Here is a 21,191-nt window from a genome sequence, read left to right on the forward strand (position 1 = left end):
CCTACTGACAAAACTATGGTGAATCTCGCAACACCAACCACTCCAACTTGAAGTCACGTTGACATTGTGCCCTTTCGCCAGTCTAAGTGATATCTGTGTTGCTGTTGCCGAGGACGTGTTGTGCATAATTTAGAGGTGCCTTCTGTTGCCCAATAATTAGAGTGCTTAATTATTGATTGTCCTTGGCAACAACTAAACTTTAGTCTATTTCTGTTGTTCAAGGTACGTCTTCAGTAATGTTCCCCATAGATCAGGGGTGTCCGAAGTGTGAATTGTCAGTTCTTAAAACTATATTAGTATTAAACAATATTTAATTATTTTTAGTCACACTGTACAAAATAAAATGCCAGGATTTCAGAGCAATTAACAGTATTTTTTTCACAATAAATACTGTAATCAATATTTACTTTACCATTACAACAAATGACTGTAAAATATACTATATCCTTGTATATAACAGCAATCAAATGTTATTTCTGTTATTTTCTGTTAATTGTAAAGCACGCTCAACTTTAAAAAACCTTTTGCGTTTCAAGATGTGGAGTGAGATTGTGGAACAGACTCGCGGAGGAGCTCAGACAATGTCCAACAATGAGCAAATTCAAACAGCGGTACAAACAGATGGTATTCACAAAGTATAGGGAAGAAGAGGGGTAAGACACACACACACACACTCAATGTCTCACAATTTGCCATATTTGCTATTTATGTTATCTATTTTGATATAAGCAGGTGCAGTTGTTTGTTGGTGATTGTTGTTTTTGTTGAGAGTGTAAAGAAAGGTACAAGGTACTAAATGGAGAAGGGGTAGGAATTAATAAGCTAATGCTTCTTCCTACTCCTTTTCAAACATACAAAGGTTTTTGCTTTTTTCTCATCGAGTGCTTTAAGTGTAATATATTATTCGCATGTTTCAAATAAAAGCATTCAGTCATTCATTTTACAGTAAAATACTGTAATCGTAGTCCTCTGTAATAAACTTAGACTTACACAAACTTTATTGATACACCAGAGAAATTGTTCCACACAGTAGCTCAGTTACAAAGGCTGGAAAGGGTAAGGATGGAAAGGATAATGCAGGTATAAAGTATACTAAAAATGTACCATAGTATATAAAATATAACATATACAGTCGTGGTCAAGAGAGAACATAATGTCATGGCTGTCTTGAGTTTCCAATAATTTCTACAACTCTTATTTTTTTGTGATAGAGTGATTGGAGCACATACTTGTTAGTCAAACAACATTCATGAAGTTTGGTTCTTTTCTGAATTTATTATGGGTCTACTGAAAATGTCAGCAAATCTGCTGGGTCAAAAGTATACATACAGCAATGTTAATATTTGGTTACATGTCCCTTGGCAAGTTTCACTGCAATAAGGCGCTTTTGGTAGCCATCCACAAGCTTCTGGTTGAATTTTTGACCACTACTCTTGACAAAATTGGTTTACATTCAGCTAAATTTGTTGGTTTTCTGACATGGACTTGTTTCTTCAGCATTGTCCACACTTGTAAGTCAGGACTTTGAAAAGGCCATTCTATAACCTCAATTCTAGCCTGATTTAGCCATTCCTTTACCACTTTTGACGTGTGTTTGGGGTCATTGTCCTGTTGGAACCCCCAACCTACGGGCTGATGATTTTAGGTTGTCCCATTTACTCTCTGTAAAGCACCAGTTCCATTGGCAGCAAAACAGGTCCAGAGCATAATACTACCACCACTATGCTTTACAGTAGGAATGGTGTTCCTGGGATAAAAGGCCTCATCTTTTCTCCTCCAAACATATTGCAGGGTATTGTGGCCAAACAGCTAAATTTTTTTTTCATCTGACCACAGAACTTTCCTCCAGAAGGTCTAATCTTTGTCCATTTGATGTCAGATGAAACAAAAATTGAGCTGTTTGGCCACAATACCCAGCAATATGTTTGGAGGAGGAAATGTGAGGCCTTTAATCTTTTGACCACGACTGTATGTAATATGTACTTATATATAGTATATATATAATGAACCAATCCCAATTACCATGTACAATATTACAGTATATGTAACAGTTGCAGCAAAAAAAAACGGCAGGATAAAATAGAGAGTAGATCCAGCAGTAAATATACATTATAAACAAAGAGAGCTCCTCACCGATTTGTCTCTTAAAATGTTCCGTGGATTATACGTTACACACTCTTGTACAGTAAGTGCAGGTGTGTTGTCAAACCAAGGGATTAAATAACTATAAAAAAATGTTTTTGAAGTTACAGCATATATAATAATTTAGATGTAATTTACTGCAGTTACAGTAAATTAGTTTATTTAAAACTTTACAATTCCCAGTTTCTTTTTTCAACATGTTCGAAAAGGAGTCGTGTAGATTAACTATGATCAAAGTATTGGACAGGACGTCGGAAATGTGTAAATAAAGTGGTACTTTATATAAAGAAAAGATGGGCATACAAAAACGGTACAAAACGATCCTTTTAGCTTGTTATCACCTGTCTTTCATTCATTCACCCGTAGGCTAGTCATGCTCAATCTCAACAACCACAATGCACCTGCTCCCGGTCTTTTTAACATCCCGTGTGCCGCATCGGATTGTGGAACATGCAGTTTTTTAGTTAACCCTTTGTTAGGTTATGAAGTAGAAAACAACTCAATTCAGTGTCAGTGTTTGTCAAATAATCAATATCAAATACATGTATAAATGAAATCAATTCCCTTTTAACTCTTTTTAACTGTAAATAATAATAGATTAATTCATCAGCAATTAAATCAAGTATGCAAATTATGAATTATCATCACACATGAACTATATAACCCATAACAAAGAAGCAGATTGTATTTAATCCTATCTCCCCCTTTCCATTTCATAATGATTATTAACCCTTTTATTCACTTCTGGTTCTCAATTTGTACACAATTTACGCCATAAGTAATACAATTCTAAATCAAAAGTAAAGTAAGTTGTAATTAACACAGTAAAATGAATAAGATGATCTCATTTTCAATAAGTTCAAAATGTGTATCCTGATTCTTCTTGTAAACACTTTCAGCACTTTATTAAACTGGATCATATTAGTACACTGTTTGACTTCTTTGCTTAATCCATTCTATAAATTAATTCCACATACTGATATACAAGGTCTTAAGTGTTACGTGCATACAAATGCTTTAATGAGATTTTTCTCTGAGGTTATACACTATATTGCCAAAAGTATTTAGCCACCCATTCAAATGATCAGAATCATGTGTCTTAATCAATTTTATACACAGGTGTATAAAATTAAGCACTTAGGCATGGAGACTGTTTCTACAAACATTTGTGAAAGAATGGGCCGCTCTCAGAAGCTCAGTGATTTCCAGCGTGGAACTGTCATACGATGCCACCTGTGCATAATGGTCCATAAAGACAAGGATGACAGAGTCTGGTGTGGATGAACTTGACTGGCCTGCACAGAGTCCTGACCTGAACCCGATAGAACACCTTTGGGATGAATTAGAATGGAGACTGAGAGCCAGGCCTTCTCGACCAACATAAGTGTGTGACCTCACCAATGCGCTTTTGGAAGAATGGTCGAAAATTCCTATAAATCCGAACCAATCCAATCCACTTTATTTATATAGCACATTTACACACTCCGCAACCTTGTGGACAGCCTTCCCAGAAGAATTGAAGCTGTAATAGCTGCAAAAGGTGGACCGACATCACATTGAACCCTATGAGTTAGGAATGGGATGGCACTTCAAGGTCATATGTGAGCCATGGCAGGTGGCCAAATCCTTTTGGCAATATAGTGTATTTCTCCTCTTTTGTTGAGAAGAATTGCCAGTGAGGCTGTGGCTAGTTTTAATTAAATTGTATTTCATTCCTAAAATTAAAATAGACGCATATACCTACATATAATTAATTGGGTAATGTGAAAAATGGGAAAAAAAAGTCTGTGCAGTCATCAATGTGACTCACGTGACTCCGGTTGATTGTGATTGACGGCCGAATGGACGGTGTGGGCAAAAAGGTAATAAAAAAGTTAATGATGTCGAGTCTTCATCTTTATCATGGATCAAAGTAAAAGACCAAAGTAAAAGACCGAAGTCAGCGAAAGCAACTGAAGCAGAGAGGAGTTTTTTAAAACGTACTTGAGATCCACCATGTCACAGGAGCTTTTCTCTGGACTTGCCATCATCAGCATCAATCATATAGTTGCGCAACAGATTTTGTATGATGATGTAATTAATGATTTTGCATCAAAGACGGCTAGAAAAGTCAAGTTTTAGATTGCACTTCACAACCTGTAAACAGGGTGGAAAAAACACGGGTTGAAAAATCTGCAACAGTCTAAGCATTAAATTCATATTATGTTATCGTCTAATGCAGGGGTGTCACACTCATTTTAGCTCAGGGGCCGCATGGAGGAAAATATTTTCCCAAGTGTTAAATCATGGCATAATAACTTAAAAATACAACTACAACAACTTCAGATTATTTTCTTTGTTTTACTTCGGCCCAAAATACAACAAACACTGTTACGTACGGCGGGGGAAGGAGAGGACACCACCAGTGTATGCTATTTTAAGTAAATGGTGCAAGACGATGTGTAGAATTAACAATGTAAACGTTACCAGGGGTTGTTGTATGTGCGTGTTGGATGAATCCTTCGTCAGACCAGAGAGGCAAGGCAAGAAGGCAGTCCGTGGGCAAGCAAGCGGTCGGCGTCTGGAGAGAAGCGACGAGGTCCGTGTCCAAGTGGGGGTCAAGGATCGAAGGAGGCAGTCCAGAATCCGGGAAACAGAGGGAACACTGCGGGGAACACACGGGACATAAGACACGGGCACAGGGAAAGCACAGAGAGAGAGCAAGTACGCGGAGGGAAGCCAGAGACGGGATGCTTACTACGGAGAGTGAACTACGTTCCGGCACTGGCTCTTCGGGTCCACTGGTCTTTATTCCGTCTGCCCTCATAAGACCCAGGTTTACAGATTGCTGATTGTCTGCAGCCGTGTAGGCGCGTGGCCGCGATGCGGGAAGGGCGAGCAGGGGCGTTTCCCGACGTGCTTCTAGCGGAGGTGCCGACTGCGCTTGCAGCAGATGATATGCTGGATTGCAAATGCGCCGTGACAAACACATTCTGAAAATGTACAAATCACAAATAATCCTCTTGACAAAACACTTCAAGTTAGTTGACAATTCTGTGGAAAAAATTGGTGCAGTTTCAAAACACCATGAATAAGACAATTGATTTAGACTTAATCTCAGTGTATATACGAATCAATTAACCATACAAACTGAGGTAGAAACTATTCAAGAGGGTTGAGGTATTTGTTGTGTGTACACAGGAGGAAGGAGACGGCACAGACAGGAGGGATGTCGTTTAGCTCTATATTTATTATAATATTTATATACACAATAGAGTGGAGTGTGTAAATAATCCAAAATGTGTATGTGTGTGAGACTATGTGTAGGATTTAACTGTAGTGTGTTACCCTTAGTGTTGAGCGAGAGGCGGAAGTCCAATAGGGGCAGGGCACGCTCGTAGGTCCGTGAGACAGGTAGGAAGTCGGGGGCGATAGAGTTGCATCAAAAGTCTGTGTCCAGGCGGGAGGTCGAGATCCAAGAGGCAGCCAGGGAAGCAGGGAACGCGGGAAGACGAGACACACAGCTCGTAACAAGGGGGCGGAGGCAGGCTGCAGGGAGGACGACAAGGAGGACACGAGACAACTCAACACGACTGGGAAGAAACACAGAGAGAGAATGCATAGAGCTTGGTTAGAACCTTTATTTAACCAGATAAGAAAACCCATTGAGATCAAAATCTCTTTCACAAGGGTGACCTGGCCAAGAGGTCAACAGCACGTCACAGAGCAGTTTCAAAAAATAATACGTTAAGACATACATTTTAAAATACATAAGAGAACTGTAAAACAACAAAGATTTACATCTTTAAAAACACAGGCACTGTGCAAACTTCCCTCGCTGTCTGTCCCTCAGGACAGAACGGAAGGCTCCAAATGGAAGTAGTTCTGTAAGTTTCAGTTTTGTCTGCAATGCATTCCATGCCATAGAGGCAGCAATGCCAAAAGCTCTTTTGCCAAATTCAGTCCGTACATGAGGAACAGTTAAAACATACAAATTATTAGAACGTAATGCGTAAGAGCTGCTTTTTCTTTGTAACAGAGTACACAAGTATGGAGGTATTAGACCTAAAAGAGCCTTATAAATGATAGTCAGCCAATGTGTGTATCTGCGTGCACTCAGTGAAGATAAGTCTGACTTCATATACAGTTGACAATGGTGGGTGAGACTACGACAGCCAGTAACAAATCTTAGTGCTGAATGAAAAACAGTGTCCAAGGACTGGAGGCATATAGATGAAGCACTAAAATAAAGCACGTCTCCATAATCAATTACAGGCCAGATAGTTGCTGTCACCAATTTCTTTCTGACTTTAAGAGAGAAGCAGTTTTTATTTCTAAAAAAGAAACCAAGCTTTACCCTAAGCTTAGAGACCAAGTTGTTAATATGGGCTTTAAATGAAAGCTCCTGATCAAGAGTAAAACCCAAGTACTTGTAATTTAAGACCTGCTCTATAGGGTTTCCATTTGATGTTACGATATTTGGAATATTTTCCAGTAGCACCCTTGAATGAGAGAAAACCATTACCTTGCTTTTATCTGTATTTAAAACCAATTTAAGATCAAATAAGCGAGCCTGGATGACATCAAAAGCAGCTTGTAAAAACTCTAAAGCCTGAGTGATGGAGGTTGAACAGTAATAAATAATGGTGTCGTCTGCATAAAAATGGTACATTGCATTTGACAAATTATTGCAAAGATTATTTAAGTAGATAGAAAATAAAATGGGCCCCAGCACTGAGCCTTGTGGAACTCCTTTGGTAATGTAGGTAATGAAGAGGTGGTCCCAGCCACCTGTACAAGTTGTGTTCTGCTGGAAAGATAGTCTGTGAACCAAGCAGCTGCATTTTTAGATAATCCAATGTGATGAAGGGCTTGAATTAACAGACTGTGGTCTACTGTGTCAAATGCTTTGGACAAATCAATAAATAGGGCGACACAATATTTTTTGCCGTCTACAGCCTCGATTAAATCATTGAGGACCTTAAGAGCAGCTGTAATAGTGCTTTGCTGTTTTCTAAAACCAGATTGAAATGGAGATAAAATATTGTTTGATTCTAAAAAATCCTCTAGCTGGTTACTGATGATCTTCTCAAAAATGTTGCTAAAATGCATAATTTAGAAATTGGTCTGTAATTATTTATATTTGTGGGTTCACCCCCTTTTAGCAGGGGAAGAACAAAGGCCGATTTCCAGATTTTTGGAATGTTTTTACTTGCTAGACTTAGGTTAAAAATATGTGAGAGAGGCTCAGCAACAAAATCAGCAGCCAATTTTAAGAAAAAGGGTTCAATTTGGTCAGGTCCTGCTGCTTTAGTTGTGTCCAGGCTCTTTAGTGCACTGTTTACCTCAGATACTGATACAGGTGTGAACTCAAAAGTGCAGGTGCTGCGTCTATTTACAGCCTGTGGTGTATTTGGTATATTAACATTAGTTAAACCAACATTTGACAATTGAGGATTCAACGACTCAAACAAGGATCCGGCAGAAACAAAATACTCATTAAAACAATTTGATATAGTAGTCTTATCAGACAAAGTACCAGATTGAGTAATTAAAGGACTTGGAAAGTCATTTGTTGTCACATGATTTAAAGAAGCTTTTATGGTTTGCCAAAAAATTTTGGGATCATTTATATGTTTTTTGCATTCATGCAGGTAAAAATCAGACTTGGCTCTCTTAACAAGCGAAGTACATTTATTTCTAAGCTGGCGAAAGCTAAGCCAGTCAGCCTCTGTCTTTGTTTTTCGAGCCCTGGCCCAAGCAGCGTCTCTCTCTTTGAGAAGGTTTCCAATTGCAGAGGAAAACCAGGGATTATTTCGACCTTTAACTCTAAATTTTCGAAAGGGAGCATGTTTATTGACTATACGTTGAAATTCATTATAAAAGTATTTCAACGCTATCTCAATATCATCAATAAAAAGCAACTCTGTTCCACTGTCATCTGTGTAGTCATCTGTACGGGAACAGATGGCTACGTTCTGGCGCGAGATAGCAGGTTGTGCAGGCTTATGAAGGCAGGTCCTCTGATCAGTGACAGGTGAGCTGATTGCTGGCGATTGAATGCAGCCGCTTGCTGCAGCCGGACTGACGCGCGCTCGGCATGAATGCGCACTGAGGTGCGCTCGGGCCGTGACAGTATTGGTAGAACAATAAAAGTTGTGCAATGTGTGAACAATATCAACAAACCAAAAAGGAAAACTTAAAAGACTGACAGTATTGCAGTAAATCACACACTGAAGACTACGAAAAATGGCGAATGCTTTTGGACTGGCAAAGCAGACTGTATCAGTTATTGTCCGCCATGTATGTCGCGGACTCAACATCTAGGTCCAGAGTACATAAAGTCACCAAAAAGGAATGGACAATGAAGGTGAAGGCAAAAGAGTGAGGAGTGTCCTGACCAGATATCTAGCTCCCTAGATTGATTGATGTAAAATGTACTTTGTCACATTGTGTACTTATCACATGTCCAATAAAGATTTGATTAATTTATGATGTCTCAGGTGTGATTCACTACAATAGGGCCCCACAGCACACTGGATTCCAGTTAATTGAAATACCACAACACTGGATATTGTTCAGATAAGTTAAATTTAAGAACTTGCACACAAAGCAACACTGGAGGTGACTATGACGTGTGCATTTTCCGCGCATGCGTACTAGGTCGCGTTGTGCCGGCGGACAGAGGGTTAGGGGGTCTTAAACGGTGACATTGATGTGTGTGTGTGTGTGTGTGTGTGTGTGTGTGTGTGTGTGTGTGTGTGTGTGTGTGTGTGTGTGTGTGTGTGTGTGTGTGTGTGTGTGTGTGTGTGTGTGTGTGTGTGTGTGTGTGTGTGTGTGTGTGTGTGTGTGTGTGTGGACACGGACAAGGTTAGGTGGGATTTACCGTGGATAACCTTATCCGGCTTAGTGTAAACGGGGCCGAGAGTGAATTTTTTTTTTCCTCACCCCACTCCCCAGCGTTTACCTGTTTCTCACCTTTTTTTGTAAGGGGCGCCGGAAGTTAGCAGACCCGTCAGCGATCCTGTTCTGTCTCCCTCCAAGAACTAATTCAATGAAAAGCACTGTTGTGTACAGAGGAATTTAATTATGGAATACTCTTCATTTAAATATTAGGACTATTCCCACTAAAAAAGCATTTCAGAATCATGTAAAATCACTTTTTAGACTTAAGAGTTAATCTTTCATGTTATCAGTTTGAGAACTTTTTTAAATTTATTTTTCTTTCCCTTTTTCCTTTCTTTTATTGTAACTGGATTTGCGTATGTTCTGTAACAGAGTCTGTGTACTGTTTTTTTTTTTATCATTTTGAGAATTTTGTTTTTCTTTTCCTTTTTCTTTTCTTTTATTGTAACTGGATCTGTGTATGTTCTGTAACTGTATCTGTGTACTGTTATTTTTTTTATTATTATTTTGAGAATTGTATTTTCCTTTTTCCTTTCTTTTATTGTAACTGGATCTGCGTATGTTCTGTAACTGTATCCGTGTACTGTTATTTCATTTTATTATTTTGAGGATTTTCTTTTTCTTTTTCCTTTCCTTTCTTTTATTTGTAATTGGATTTGTGTATGTTCTGTAACTGCATCTGTGTATTATTATTTTACTTTGAACTTTTGAAAAGGACCCCAGGAAGACTAGCCTGGCGTTTGTGTGTCGGCTAATGGGGATCCTCAATAAACAATAGACAATAGTGTTTGTCTGCTCTTGAATGGGATTGTGCTGAAAATCTGAAATTCCCCTCGGGGATTATTTCTGATTCTGATCCTGAAAAAAAGCCAAACAATTCCCCTGTTTTCCACTTTATGTCTTTTATATTAAAATAATGCTATAGTGGTGGCCTTTTTCTTTTTTTTACCTGCCTTTTGGTGTACTTGCATGGTGACGTGTTGCGTCTGGAGCTGTCCCAGCATCATCATCATCAGCATCATCACGGTGCTGATGCTGCATGCATGCAGCGTCCACGCAGCAGCAGCCAATAGCCGCACAGCACAGCACAACCCGGATGCTTTCGACCCACAGCAGTAGGACGGTCCGACAGCCTTGCTGGATTGTACCAAGAAGGATCTCCACCGTCTAACATGTCTGCTGGTTAGATGTAGCGAAAGAGTGAGAGAGAGAGAGAGAGCGAGGTGGGGGGGGGGGAGAGAGAGTGAGAGAGGGGCGGTGGCCAAAATAAGGAATCGTGCAGAAATCGGTGTTGCTGGCCAGGTAAGAAATGCGCCTGTTAATTTGAATATTTGTGCGTGCAGGGAGAATAGTTTGTTGTGTGCACAAAGGCAGAGTCAGTGGTCATCCTTATTACTAGAATGCACATTCCCATCAATCTAACATTTGACTTTCCGTTTCCAGCTCCTCCATTCACTCAACTTAATGGCTTCGGACACTTGTTTACATCCATGGGGTCTGTCCGCCTTTCGGATTGACTTTCTCTCCGGAGGACGGTAAAAGACGCTGTAAATACGTCGTAAAAACCCCCGTCGGCCACGCCACACATGAGGGGACGCGCAGTGCGCCCCTCCGCGGTGCGGCTGTGACTCGGCGGCCGCAGACCGGCCAGGGCATGCTGAAGAGCCGCTGCTGCGTCCTGCTCGGTGACCTGAGGCTGCTGCTGCTCGGCCCGCCGGCACCGGCGCCTCCGCGCACCCCCATGAGCGGCCAAGCCGCGCAGAGCCGTGAGCCGCCGGACGTCGCCGAACAAGGGGAGCGAGGAACCCCGCCCGGGGCGGCCGCCGCCGAGCGAGCGGTGCCGGGCTGGGTGGACGCGGCGGAGCTGTCGGCGGCGCTGCGCGGCTGCAGCAGCTCCTCCGATGACTGCTCGAAGGGAAAACTGGAGGAGCGGTTCTCCCTCACCAGCTTCACGGGGAGCGGCTTCAGGACGCCCGTCTGCAGGATCTGCTTCCAGGGACCTGAGCATGTGAGTGCAACGCCCAAAACTATCCTGTGTGTAAGAGAATGACTGTATAACCCAGGGGTCTCCAAACTACGGACCGCGGGCCGAATAAGTGCAAAATCTGGCCAGCGGGAAGTCTCAAGTTTTTTAAAAATTTGTCCGACCGCTTCTATGTGTAAAATGTCTATTTTCTGCTGGATCTACTCTCTATTTTATGCTGCCCTTTTTTATTTATTTTTTGCTGCAGCTGTTACATATACGGGCAGCACGGTGGCACAGGGGTTAAAGTTAAGTTAAAGTACCAATGATTGTCACACACACACACTAGGTGTGGCGAAATTATTCTCTGCATTTGACCCATCACTCTTGTTAACCCCCTGGGAGGGGAGGTGAGGGGAGCAGTGAGCAGCAGCGGTGGCCACGCCCGGGAATCATTTTTGGTGATCTAAACCCCAATTCCAACCCTTATGCTGAGTGCCAAGCAGGGAGGTAATGGGTCACATTTTTTTAGTCTTTGGTATGACTCGGCCGGGGTTTGAACTCAAAACCTACCAAACTCTAACCACTAGGCCACTATTGCCTCACAATACGAAGGTCCTGAGTTCAATCCCGGGCTTGGGATCTTTCTGTGTGGAGTTTGCTTGTTTACCCCGTCTTACTTTGGCCAAAAAAAGAACAAACACATTCTGAAAATATGACAGTAAAAGTATAGAAAAAAATACCCGGCAGCGGTAAAGTTTAGATCAAGGGTCTCCAAACTACGTACCGCGGGCCGAATAAGTGCAAAATCTGGCCCACGGGAAGTCTCCAGTTTTTTTTTTAAAATGTGTCCGACCGCTTCTATGTGTAAAATGTCTATTTTCTGCTGGATCTACTCTCTATTTTATGCTGCCCTTTTTTATTTATTTTTTGCTGCAGCTGTTACATATACGGGCAGCACGGTGGCACAGGGGTTAAAGTTAAGTTAAAGTACCAATGATTGTCACACACACACACACTAGGTGTGGCGAAATTATTCTCTGCATTTGACCCATCACTCCTGATCACCCCCTGGGAGGGGAGGTGAGGGGAGCAGTGAGCAGCAGCGGTGGCCACGCCCGGGAATCATTTTTGTTGATCTAAACCCCAATTCCAACCCTTGATGCTGAGTGCCAAGCAGGGAGGTAATGGGTCACATTTTTTTAGTCTTTGGTATGACTCGGCCGGGGTTTGAACTCAAAACCTACCAAACTCTAACCACTAGGCCACTATTGCCTCACAATACGAAGGTCCTGAGTTCAATCCCGGGCTTGGGATCTTTCTGTGTGGAGTTTGCTTGTTTACCCCGTCTTACTTTGGCCAAAAAAAGAACAAACACATTCTGAAAATATGACAGTAAAAGTATAGAAAAGCGGTAAAGTTTAGATCAAGGGTCTCCAAACTACGTACCGCGGGCCGAATAAGTGCAAAATCTGGCCAGCGGGAAGTCTCAAGTTTTTTTAAAAATTTGTCCGACCGCTTCTATGTTTAAAATGTCTATTTTCTGCTGGATCTACTCTCTATCTTATGCTGCCCTTTTTTATTTATTTTTTTGCTGCAGCTGTTACATATACGGGCAGCACGGTGGCACAGGGGTTAAAGTTAAGTTAAAGTACCAATGATTGTCACACACACACACACTAGGTGTGGCGAAATTATTCTCTGCATTTGACCCATCACTCTTGATCACCCCCTGGGAGGGGAGGTGAGGGGAGCAGTGAGCAGCAGCGGTGGCCACGCCCGGGAATCATTTTTGGTGATCTAAACCCCAATTCCAACCCTTGATGCTGAGTGCCAAGCAGGGAGGTAATGGGTCACATTTTTTTAGTCTTTGGTATGACTCGGCCGGGGTTTGAACTCAAAACCTACCAAACTCTAACCACTAGGCCACTATTGCCTCACAATACGAAGGTCCTGAGTTCAATCCCGGGCTTGGGATCTTTCTGTGTGGAGTTTGCTTGTTTACCCCGTCTTAAAAGAACAAACACATTCTGAAAACATGACAGTAAAAGTATAGAAAAAAATACCCGGCAGCGGTAAAGTTTAGATCAAGGGTCTCCAAACTACGTACCGCGGCCCGAATAAGTCCAAAATCTGGCCAGCGGGAAGTCTCAAGTTTTTTTTAAAATTTGTCCGACCGCTTCTATGTTTAAAATGTCTATTTTCTGCTGGATCTACTCTCTATTTTATGCTGCCCTTTTTTATTTATTTTTTTGCTGCAGCTGTTACATATACGGGCAGCACGGTGGCACAGGGGTTAAAGTTAAGTTAAAGTACCAATGATTGTCACACACACACACACTAGGTGTGGCGAAATTATTCTCTGCATTTGACCCATCACTCTTGATCACCCCCTGGGAGGGGAGGTGAGGGGAGCAGTGAGCAGCAGCGGTGGCCACGCCCGGGAATCATTTTTGGTGATCTAAACCCCAATTCCAACCCTTGATGCTGAGTGCCAAGCAGGGAGGTAATGGGTCACATTTTTTTAGTCTTTGGTATGACTCGGCCGGGGTTTGAACTCAAAACCTACCAAACTCTAACCACTAGGCCACTATTGCCTCACAATACGAAGGTCCTGAGTTCAATCCCGGGCTTGGGATCTTTCTGTGTGGAGTTTGCTTGTTTACCCCGTCTTACTTTGGCCAAAAAAAGAACAAACACATTCGGAAAATATGACAGTAAAAGTATAGAAAAAAATACCCGGCAGCGGTAAAGTTTAGATCAAGGGTCTCCAAACTACGTACCGCGGCCCGAATAAGTCCAAAATCTGGCCCGCGGGAAGTCTCCAGGTTTTTTTTTAAATGTGTCCGACCGCTTCTATGTTTAAAATGTCTATTTTCTGCTGGATCTACTCTCTATTTTATGCTGCCCTTTTTTATTTATTTTTTGCTGCAGCTGTTACATATACGGGCAGCACGGTGGCACAGGGGTTAAAGTTAAGTTAAAGTACCAATGATTGTCACACACACACACTAGGTGTGGCAAAATTATTCTCTGCATTTGACCCATCACCCTTGATCACCCCCTGGGAGGTGAGGGGAACAGTGAGCAGCAGCGGTGGCCGCGCCCGGGAATACTTTTTGGTGATCTAACCCTTGATGCTGAGTGCCAAGCAGGGAGGTAACGGGTCCCATTTCTATAGTCTTTGGTATGACTCGGCCTGGGGTTTGAAATCACAACCTACCGATCTCAGGGCGGACACTCTAACCACTAGGCCACTAGTGCCTCACAATATGAAGGTCCTGAGTTCAATCCCAAGCTCGGGATCTTTCTGTGTGGAGTTTGCATGTTCTCCCCGTCTTACTTTGGCCAAAAATAGAACAAACACATTCTGAAAATATGACAGTAAAAGTATAGAAAAAAATACCCGGCAGCGGTAAAGTTTAGATCAGGGGTCTCCAAACTACGGGCCGAATAAGGCCCGCCAGCGTCCAAAATCTGGCCCGCGGGAAGTCTCAAGTTTTTATTTTTATTTGTCCGACCGCTTCTATGTTAGCTACCTCTCTTTGTTTATAATGTCTATTTTCTGCTGCCCTTTTTTGCTGCAGCTGTTACATATACGGGCAGCACGGTGGCACAGGGGTTAGTGCATGTGCCTCACAATACAAAGGTCCTGAGTTCAATCCCGGGCTCGGGGTCTTTCTGTGTGAATTTTGCATGTTGCGTGGGTTCCCTCCGGGTACTTCGGCTTCCTCCCACCTCCAAAGACATGCACCTGGGGATAGGTTGATTGGCAACACTAAATTAGCCCTAGTGTGTGAATGTGAGTGTGAATGTTGTCTGTCTATCGGTGTTGGCCCTATGATGAGGTGGCGACTTGTCCAGGGTGTACCCCGCCTTCCGCCCGAATGCAGCTGAGATAGGCTCCAGCACCACCCGCCACCCCGAAAGGGACAAGCAGTAGAAAATGGATGGATGGATGGATGTTACAGACTCAGGGGTGTCAGACTCATTTTAGCTCAGGGAGGAAAATCTGTGCACACGCGGGCCTTACTATTAAAATCATGGCATTGAAACTAAAAAATAAAGACAACTTCAGATTGTTTTGTTTTTGTCTTACTTAGGCCAAAAATAGAACAAACACATTCTGAAAATATGACAGTAAAAGTACAGAAAAAAATACCCGGCAGCAGTAAAGTTTAGATCAGGGGTCTCCAAACTACGGGCCGCCAGCGTCCAAAATCCGGCCCGCGGGAAGTTTAAAATGTTTTATTTTATTTGTCCGACCGCTTGTATGTTAGCTACCTCTCTTTGTTTATAATTTCTATTTTCTGCTGGATCTACTCTCTATTTTATGCTGCCTTTTTTTTTGGCTGTAGCTTGTTATGTGTGTACAGGGGACGAAGACGGCACAGACAGGAGGGACGTCATTTTAGCTCTATTTATTATTTATATATATATTTACAAAAGTATGGAGTAGGGGTGTACGGTATACCGGTATTAGTTTAGTACCGCGATACTAATGAATCATTTTCGGTACTATATCGCCTCTGAAACATACCGGTCCCGCATCCCCCCGCGCCCGTGTCGTCGTCACGTCATGTCATTACTGGTTTTATGAGCAGAGGAGCATGTTCGGCAGCGCACACTCACAGAGTACTTACAAACAGACACAGTGTGTAGACAGAAAAGGGAGAACAGACGCATTTTGGCTTAAAAACTAAAGATAAAGGGGAAGTTATAACACTGAAACGCCCACCGGAAGAGGTGCTTTAAGACATGGCTAGCTAGCTAGCATCCATCCGCCGTCGGCAGTGTTTTAGCGACTTCTAAATTACTAATCCTGGTCTCTATGGCGACAAATAAAGTAAGTTTCTTACAAGTATCATCCCTGCAGGACGAGGAATAGCTAAACATGCTTCACTGCACACCGTAGCCCACCGGCATCAAAATGTAAACAAACGCCATTGGTGGATCTACACCTGACATCCACTGTAATGATACCAAGTACAGGCACGTATCTAGGGGGCCGTACGTCTGACACCCCTGGTCAAGAAGAAAGTGATACACCATATTAACCAAAATATAAAACCTCGTCATTTCATGTTGTTTTGGAAATAATATTAGGAAGACAAACGTTTTTTCATCATGTTGTTAAAGGCCTACTGAAATGAGATTTTCTTATTTAAACGGGGATAGCAGATCCATTCTATGTGTCATACTTGATCATTTCGCAATATTGCCATATTTTTGCTGAAAGGATTTAGTAGAGAACATCGACGATAAAGTTCGCAACTTTTGGTCACTGATAAAAAAAGCTTTGCCTGTACCGGAAGTAGCGTGACGTCACAGGTTGTGGAGCTCCTCACATCTGCACATTGTTTACAGTCATGGCCACCAGCAGCGAGAGCGATTCGGACCGAGAAAGCGACGATTTCCCCCATTAATTTGAGCGAGGATGAAAGATTCGTGGATGAGGAAAGTGAGAGTGAAGGACTAGAGGGCAGTGGAAGCGATTCAGATAGGGAAGATGCTGTGAGAGGCAGGTGGGACCTGATATTCAGCTGGGAATGACTAAAACAGTAAATAAACACAAGACATATATATACTCTATTAGCCACAACACAACCAGGCTTATATTTAATATGCCACAAATTAATCCCACATAACAAACACCTCCCCCCTCCCGTCCATATAACCCACCAATACAACTCAAACACCCGCACAACACACTCAATCCCACAGCCTAAAGTACCGTTCACCTCTCCAAAGTTCATACAGCACATATATTTCCCCAAAGTTACGTACGTGACATGCACATAGCGGCACGCACGTATGGGCAAGCGATCAAATGTTTGGAAGCCGCAGCTGCGTACTCACGGTAGCACGTATACAACTCAAAGTCCTCCTGGTAAGAGTCTCTGTTGTCCCATCTCCACAAGCATGCGTATCCAACTCAAAGTCCTCCTGGTAAGAGTCTATGTTGTCCCAGTTCTCCACAGGCCAAAGGTAAAGCTTGACTGTCATCGTTCGGGAATGTAAACAATGAAACACCGGCTACGACGTAGCCGCTACGTGTTTGTGTTGCTGCAGCCGGCCGCTAATACACCGCTTCCCACCTACAGCTTTCTTCTTTGCTATCTCCATTGTTCATTAAACAAATTGCAAAAGATTCCCCAACACAGATGTCCAGAATACTGTGGAATTTTGCGATGAAAACAGACGACTTAATAGCTGGCCACAATGCTGTCCCAAAATGTCCGCTATAATCCGTGACGTCACGCGCAAACGTCATCATATCGAGACGTTTTCAGCAGGATATTTCGCGGGAAATTTAAAATTGCACTTTACTAATCTAACCCGGCCGTATTGGCATGTGTTGCAATGTTAAGATTTCATCATTGATATATAAACTATCAGACTGCGTGGTCGGTAGTAGTGGGTTTCAGTAGGCCTTTAAAATCAGTAACATTTTAACTGACAGACTGCAATAAAAATGGATTTCTCAGCTATTAGTTGTTGGCGTCATGGATGACCTTATCTTAAAATGAGTATCATAACTCCTCCATTGTTCAAGAACCCGCGGCCGACAACCATAAGAGACACCTTTTCCAGAGAGTAAAGAGTGTCCTGTTTGCGTCTTTCCAGGTGTGTGTGTTGAGTGACAGGGCAAAAAGCTCTGACTAGCCTATTGGGAGGAGTGGTCTAGACCAGGGGTGTCAAACGTACGGCCCGAGGGCCGGATCAGGCCCGCGAACAGGTTTTATTCGGCCCGCGGGATGAGTTTGCTAAGTATAAAAATGTACCTGAAATATTTGAATGAAAGAAACCGCTGTTCTAAATGTGTCCACTGGATGTCGCAATAGCAATTCTTTGTATCTTTGTAAATAATGCTACATATGTACAAAATAAACCACATGATGTTAGTACATCAGTCGAGGAAAATGAGCAAACAACATAAATAACATACTGTAATTTGATTTTGATATAATTTTTTTAATCTTGATAGATTGAAAATTAACACAAATGAGTTGACTGATGAACATTATCACATAATTTATACAGAAAATTTAAATAACTACAAATAAAGTATATATACTATTAACCGCAACGGGTAATTGTAAAATAACCCCAAAAACATTATGATTTGTACAATTTCCGAAAATGCTTGTTCTATTTTTAAACAAAGAAAACAATCTGAAGTTGTCTTTATTTTTAAGTTATCGTGCTGTGATTTTACCAGTCCGGCCCACTTGGGAGTAGATTTCTCTCCATGTGGCCCCCGATCTACAATGAGTTTGACACCCCTGGTCTAGACCCTCCCTTTGGTTTGCATGTGTAATGGATGCCTACAGCTATAGTGGGACTGTGTGATAGCACGTTGTGTGAGACCTCGCTCCCTGACCCCTTAAAGCTGACAATGAGTTGACAGCCCCGAGGCTTCATAGGCTAACGTTGCTCGACTTAACTCTCCATCAATATTGATTTATGGTCAGTTTGAGCCCTGCTGGACTGCCAGGATTGGCCACGGATACCAGATACTGCTTCTTCCTATACTGTAGGCCAGACCGGGGAGATTATTTTGACTCGGGGGCCACATTGAGAGAAAATAAATGTTCCTGGGAGCTTGTTGTATATACAGTATCTATACAGTATATCTATATATACTGTATATACATTACATACAGGGTGTCCCAAAAAATGTATACATGCTTAAATAATTTCAAACGAGGTGTTTATTATAATTGTTTGATTTACGAAATGCAAAAGTATTTACAAACATCATGGACAGATGTTTTTGAAATCCCTACCTCACGACAAGCTTGCTGTACAGACTTTCTTTTTAGAGGTGGTATAGTACCGAATACGAATCATTAGTATCGCGGTACTATACTAATACCGGTATGCCGTATAACCCTACTTTCTAGTCATCCTAGTTCTGAGCGTGTTGAAATTGAAATGTGGGCCATAGACTTATAGCGCGGTACTGTGTCTCTCACGTCATTTTTGTCTGCCAGCCTTGGGCATGGAAGTGTTGTTTGGAGAAGGATTGTCACATCACGTACAGGCTGCCTCGGACTATGTGACATCCTTAAAAGGAAATGGAGAAGCGAGGATGACTAATGCGCCCATTGGCTCCGTCACTCAAAGGCATGCGGACCTTCCACGTATCTCTTCTTGCAAACGGAACCCCGTTCACACCTCAGCGGATCCATATCGAGATTTGGCCCCGAGACAACGTGAGGAAAGCCGTAAGAGAGAGGCAATGTCTTTGTGAGATAGGACAACGTAGAATCGAGTGTTATTGACAGGCTGCGACACATCAAGGAGACGTCGATTCGCCATAGGGGGAGGAGGGGGAACGTGTAGCGCACTACAGCTAAATGTGCTGACTGCGTGGAGAGATTTAAAGGCCTACTGAAATTATTTTTTTTTATTTAAACGGGGATAGCAGATCCATTCTATGTGTCATACTTGATCATTTCGCGATATTGCCATATTTTTGCTGACAGGATTTAGTAGAGAACATCGACGATAAAGTTTGCAACTTTTGGTCGCTGATAAAAAAAAGCCTTGCCTGTACCGGAAGTAGCGTGACGTCACAGGTTGAAAGGCTCCTCACATTTCCCCATTGTTTACACCGGCAGCGAGAGCGATTCGGACCGAGAAAGCGACGATTACCCCATTAATTTGAGCGAGGATGAAAGATTTGTGGATGAGGTACGTGAGAGTGAAGGACTAGAGTGCAGTGCAGGACGTATCTTTTTTCGCTCTGACCGTAACTTAGGTACAAGCTGGCTCATTGGATTCCACACTTTCTCCTTTTTCTATTGTGGATCACGGATTCGTATTTTAAACCACCTCGGATACTATATCCTCTTGAAAATGAGAGTCGAGAACGCGAAATAGACATTCACAGTGACTTTTATCTTCTCGACAATACATCGGCGAAGCACTTTAGCTACGGAGCTAACGTGATAGCATCGGGCTTAACTGCAGATAGAAACAAAATAAATAAACCCCTAAATGGAAGGATAGACAGAAAATCAACAATACTATTAAACCATGCACATGTAAATACACAGTTAATGCTTTCCAGCCTGGCGAAGCTTAACAATGCTGTTGCTAACGACGCCATTGAAGCTAACTTAGCTACGGGACCTCAAAGAGCTATGCTAAAAACATTATCTCTCCACCTATGCCAGCCAGCCCTCATCTGCTCATCAACACCCGTGCTCACCTGCGTTCCAGCGATCAGCGGAGCGACGAAGGACTTCACCCGATCATCGATGCGGTCGGCGGCTAGCGTCGGATAGCGCGTCTGCTATCCAAGTCAAAGTCCTCCTGGTTGTGTTGCTGCAGTCAGCCGCTAATACACCGATCCCACCTACAGCTTTCTTCTTTGCAGTCTTCATTGTTCATTAAACAAATTGCAAAATATTCACCTACACAGATGTCCAGAATACTGTGGAATATTGCGATGAAAACAGAACTTTTTGTATTGGATACAATCGTGTCCGAATACTTCTGTTTCAACGATTGACGTCACACGCATACGTCATCATACATAGACGTTTTTAACCGGAAGTTTCGCGGGAAATTTAAAATTGCACTTTATAAGTTAACCCGGCCGTATTGGCATGTGTTGCAATGTTAAGATTTTATCATTGATATATAAACTATCAGACTGCGTGGTCGGTAGTAGTGGGTTTTAGTAGGCCTTAAAAAAATTTTAAAAAAATAAATACAATTTTAAAAAATTTAACATAAAACATCCTTTAGACCAGAGGTGTCAAAGTTGTTTTCACTGAGGGCCACATCGCAGTTATGTTTGGCCCGCTTCTAACAGTGAATACTATTATTACTCAATTGTTTTATGCATTTTATTAGTAGATTTTTTTTAAAACAAAACTGTAAAAAAAAATATGGTAAGTTGCAATAATTTCACCTCAAAATGTAATGTATATTACTGTAAATGAAAAAAAACAGTACCGCTGTTTTTATGGTAAAAAAAAAAAAAAAAAAAAAAAAAAGGCAGGATTTTACTGTAAAATGTACATTTGTTTTTTTTTTTACTGTAAATACAAAAACCTGTAATTGAACAGTAACATTTTGGCACGTGAGCTGCCAAAGTTAACATATTTATGTTAACTTAAATATTGTCTAATTATGCAAAAATATATTATCAAACATTCAAACCATTTTTTTAAAATATAAATTA

The 21,191-nt window shown here is 41.9% G+C and overlaps 1 protein-coding gene across 1 annotated transcript in view; it reads left to right on the forward strand.

Annotated features, from left to right (window-relative positions):
• The first annotated feature begins 10,141 nt into the window (after positions 1-10,141).
• marchf4b (membrane associated ring-CH-type finger 4b) overlaps positions 10,142-21,191 on the forward strand; it is a 55,994-nt gene continuing 44,944 nt past the window's right edge. Inside the window, exons 1-2 of the mRNA XM_062070055.1 lie at positions 10,142-10,329; positions 10,471-11,035. Coding sequence (XP_061926039.1) covers positions 10,682-11,035 — 354 coding nt within the window. The 5' untranslated portion in view covers positions 10,142-10,329; positions 10,471-10,681. The remainder of the gene's footprint in view (positions 10,330-10,470; positions 11,036-21,191) is intronic.

The sequence above is a fragment of the Entelurus aequoreus genome, linkage group LG14 (assembly GCF_033978785.1).
Source record: "Entelurus aequoreus isolate RoL-2023_Sb linkage group LG14, RoL_Eaeq_v1.1, whole genome shotgun sequence".
In the NCBI taxonomy this organism is placed as follows: domain Eukaryota; kingdom Metazoa; phylum Chordata; class Actinopteri; order Syngnathiformes; family Syngnathidae; genus Entelurus; species Entelurus aequoreus.